The sequence below is a fragment of the Peromyscus eremicus genome, chromosome 10, assembly GCF_949786415.1.
Source record: "Peromyscus eremicus chromosome 10, PerEre_H2_v1, whole genome shotgun sequence".
Lineage (NCBI taxonomy): Eukaryota > Metazoa > Chordata > Mammalia > Rodentia > Cricetidae > Peromyscus > Peromyscus eremicus.
In genome coordinates this window covers 52,914,369-52,917,332 of record NC_081426.1, presented here as the reverse complement: position 1 = coordinate 52,917,332, position 2,964 = coordinate 52,914,369, and the positions used below count along the sequence as shown (strand labels likewise).

Here is a 2,964-nt window from a genome sequence, read left to right as displayed (position 1 = left end):
ATGAAGAGAAAATATTTAAAGTTATGAAATTTGGTTTCAGTACAAGGTTTATGTGTGCTATATCCATGATTATGGAGAAAATGTTAAGATCTTTAAGTTTTTCTTCTTAAGTTTTTTGGTTGTTCTAATTTTTTTTTTCAGTTTTCAAATTCTTTATTACTGTGAACCCAAAGCCACTGATAACTAGAACAATCCAGTAAGACAGAGACAGCAGCAGTTAAAAGTAAAATACAGATTGTAAATCTAAATAAAAGCTTTAAAAACAACCCAGATGGGGACATCTGTTGTTAGGAAGTCCTCTTTGTCACCCGGGTACATTATGCAAAGCCACGGGTTTGCAAACTGGTACAAGGGCTGAGGGGAGACAGCTTGACTTTGGTGTGGGCCAGAGGGTGGCTTCATGCTGTGGAGCAGAGGCTGTGGGGAGGGACGGGGATAGGAACCTGATGGTCAGAAGCTGGCAACAGGGGCCCCAGTTTGGGCTGAGTCAGCTCTGCCTCTGCACTGGGGTCTTTTGTGGGTGCTACTGAGGCAGAAGGCAGTGACTGGGGCTCTGGGGAAGTGAAGGGGCAGCGATGAAATAGGAATCCAGGCTCCTCGACTGCAGCCATGACAGGTGGCCAGGACTTTCCAGGGTCAACTGCAGCACCAGCTAGAGTGTGGCCCCTTCCCAGGGCCACACAGGAGTGACTCTGCGGGGCTGGCTCCCGACTGAGGTGAGTTCAGGGGTTCACACAGCTCATTGACTGAGCTTACTTACAATGTGCCTAGTGAAGAGGAATGACCTCTCTTAATTAAGAGTTCTCCCAAAAAAATAGTAAATCTCAAGGTAACAAAACAATCGAATACACATGGCATCTGGGGCTCTGACTCAGGATTACCTGTACGTTATTAACAAAACTACATCGTTCATTATACATTTCTTGGAGTTTACATTTTTATTAATAGTAATTCATGTACAGGACAAATATCTCTATTTTCCATATTGCTAAGAAATATACCGTTTTTGCTGTGAACTTTCCCAATACATTTCTTTTGTGCCCATTTAGTCTTAGAATGTTATCTTGTGCGATTGTTAAAACCCTGTTTTACTCCCAGTATGTTTTTCATAAACCAAAACCAGGGCTTTTGTTAAAAAGTTAAATATTTTCTCTTATTAATTCTGTATCAGAATATTTACAGTTGAGGGAAAACTATTTTGCCTGAAGTGTAAAATGGGTAACAATGGTAAATGATACAGTTCACTTACAGTTTACAAAAAAAGACTTTACCAGATAGACAATAAATACAACAAGCACTTGGGAAAACCCTCTGAATGAAGGCCTAGGGCCATCATGTGCATCTGTTGCAAGGGTCTGGTTAAGAAAAGGCCAGATTTGAAAATGTACTCTGTCAAGAAGCAAGCAAACCAATGGCGGGCATTCTTGAGGAGAATTAGAGGGTATCCTTCTGGAGTGACTAAGAGCAGCAAAGCCCCTGCAGGAGTACTAATCCAAGTCCTTTACTCGGCCACAGATTTCTTCTGTGAAGTCAGAGCACTTTGCGTTGCCTCCCAGGTCTTTTGTTAAGCTCTTTCCATCCTTAATTGTAGCAAAACACGCAGCCTCGATTTTGGCTGCATGGTCAAAAAGTCCCATGTGGCGCAGCATCATCACGGCACTAAGCAGGAGGGCAGTGGGATTGGCCATGTCCTTGCCCGCAATGTCCGGGGCTGTTCCATGAACCGATTCAAAGATGGCGACACCATTGGCTCCAATATTGCCACTTGGAGTCACACCAAGACCTCCAATCAGACCTGCACACAGATCACTAAGGATGTCTCCATATAAATTTGGCATGACGAGAACATCAAATTGGGATGGGTCTTGTACCATATTTAAACATACGGTATCAAGGTACATCTCATTAAACTTAATATCTTTACAGTTCTCTGCAACTTCCCTGCATTTCTGCAGAAAAAGCCCATCTGACATCCGCATGATGTTGGCTTTGTGCACAGCCGTGACGTTGCTGCGGTGGTTGTTCCGAGCATACTAGAAGGCAAACTCAGCAATGCGCTTGCTTGCCTCTTCCATGATGAGCTTGATCCTGTACAATTCCATCAACAATCACATGCTGAATTCCACTGTATTCTCCTTCCGTGTTCTCTCGGATGGCGACAATATTTACATCCGTGTAAGGGGTTTTATAACCTTCGATTGAGATGCATGGCCGGACATTGGCATAAAGGTCAAATGTCTTACGGAGCAATAGGTTCATAGACGGATGGCCAGCTGCTATTGGGGTCTTGAGTGGGCCTTTCAAGCCCATCTTGTTCTTATCCATGGATTCTTTGGCTTCTGGAGGGATCATCCACTTCCCTCCTGGTCCTTGAATGGCAGTGACATTCCGCTCCTCCCACTGAATAAGGGCTTTTGCAGCATCAAAAATCTTCATAACTGAGGCCGAGATTTCTGGGCCAATTCCATCTCCTGGAATTAAAGTTACTGTCTGAACCTGTTTTGTATTGTGGAATGCACCCAGTAGCCGAGAGACCTTGGACACCCACACGGACCCAGCCATCGCGTCCACTTCCCTCCGGTTGTTCTAATTTTTTCTTTATTTTATACTACATAGTCATACTGACTCATGAAATTATGTAACATAAAAAAGAATGGTTGGTTTTAGTTTGAAAATGTCCATCTTCAAAGTGACCATTTTCTCCATTTCTAGCATTGAATGGTTAATTATGCTTGTATGGCCACTAAGCTTTTCTGTAAACTCTTTATTTTATTTTATTTTACAATACAATTCGGTTCTACATATCAGCCACGGATTCCTTTGTTCTCCTCCCTCCCGCCCCTCTCCCCTTCCCCCCAGCCCACCCCCCATTCCCACCTCCTCCAGGGCAAAGCCTCTCCCGCCACCCCCACCCCTGAGGACTGAGATCAACCTGGTAGACTCAGTCCAGGCAGGTCAAGTCCC

General features: G+C 44.1%; 1 protein-coding gene across 1 annotated transcript; it reads right to left on the bottom strand.

Annotated features, from left to right (window-relative positions):
- Window positions 1-398: 398 nt before the first annotated feature.
- LOC131920651 (isocitrate dehydrogenase [NAD] subunit alpha, mitochondrial-like) lies at window positions 399-2,562 on the bottom strand. Its single transcript, XM_059275064.1, is given in 2 exon segments — window positions 399-2,088; window positions 2,090-2,562. Coding segments are annotated over 2 exon segments (1,074 nt in total). The 3' UTR covers window positions 399-1,487.
- Window positions 2,563-2,964: the final 402 nt, after the last annotated feature.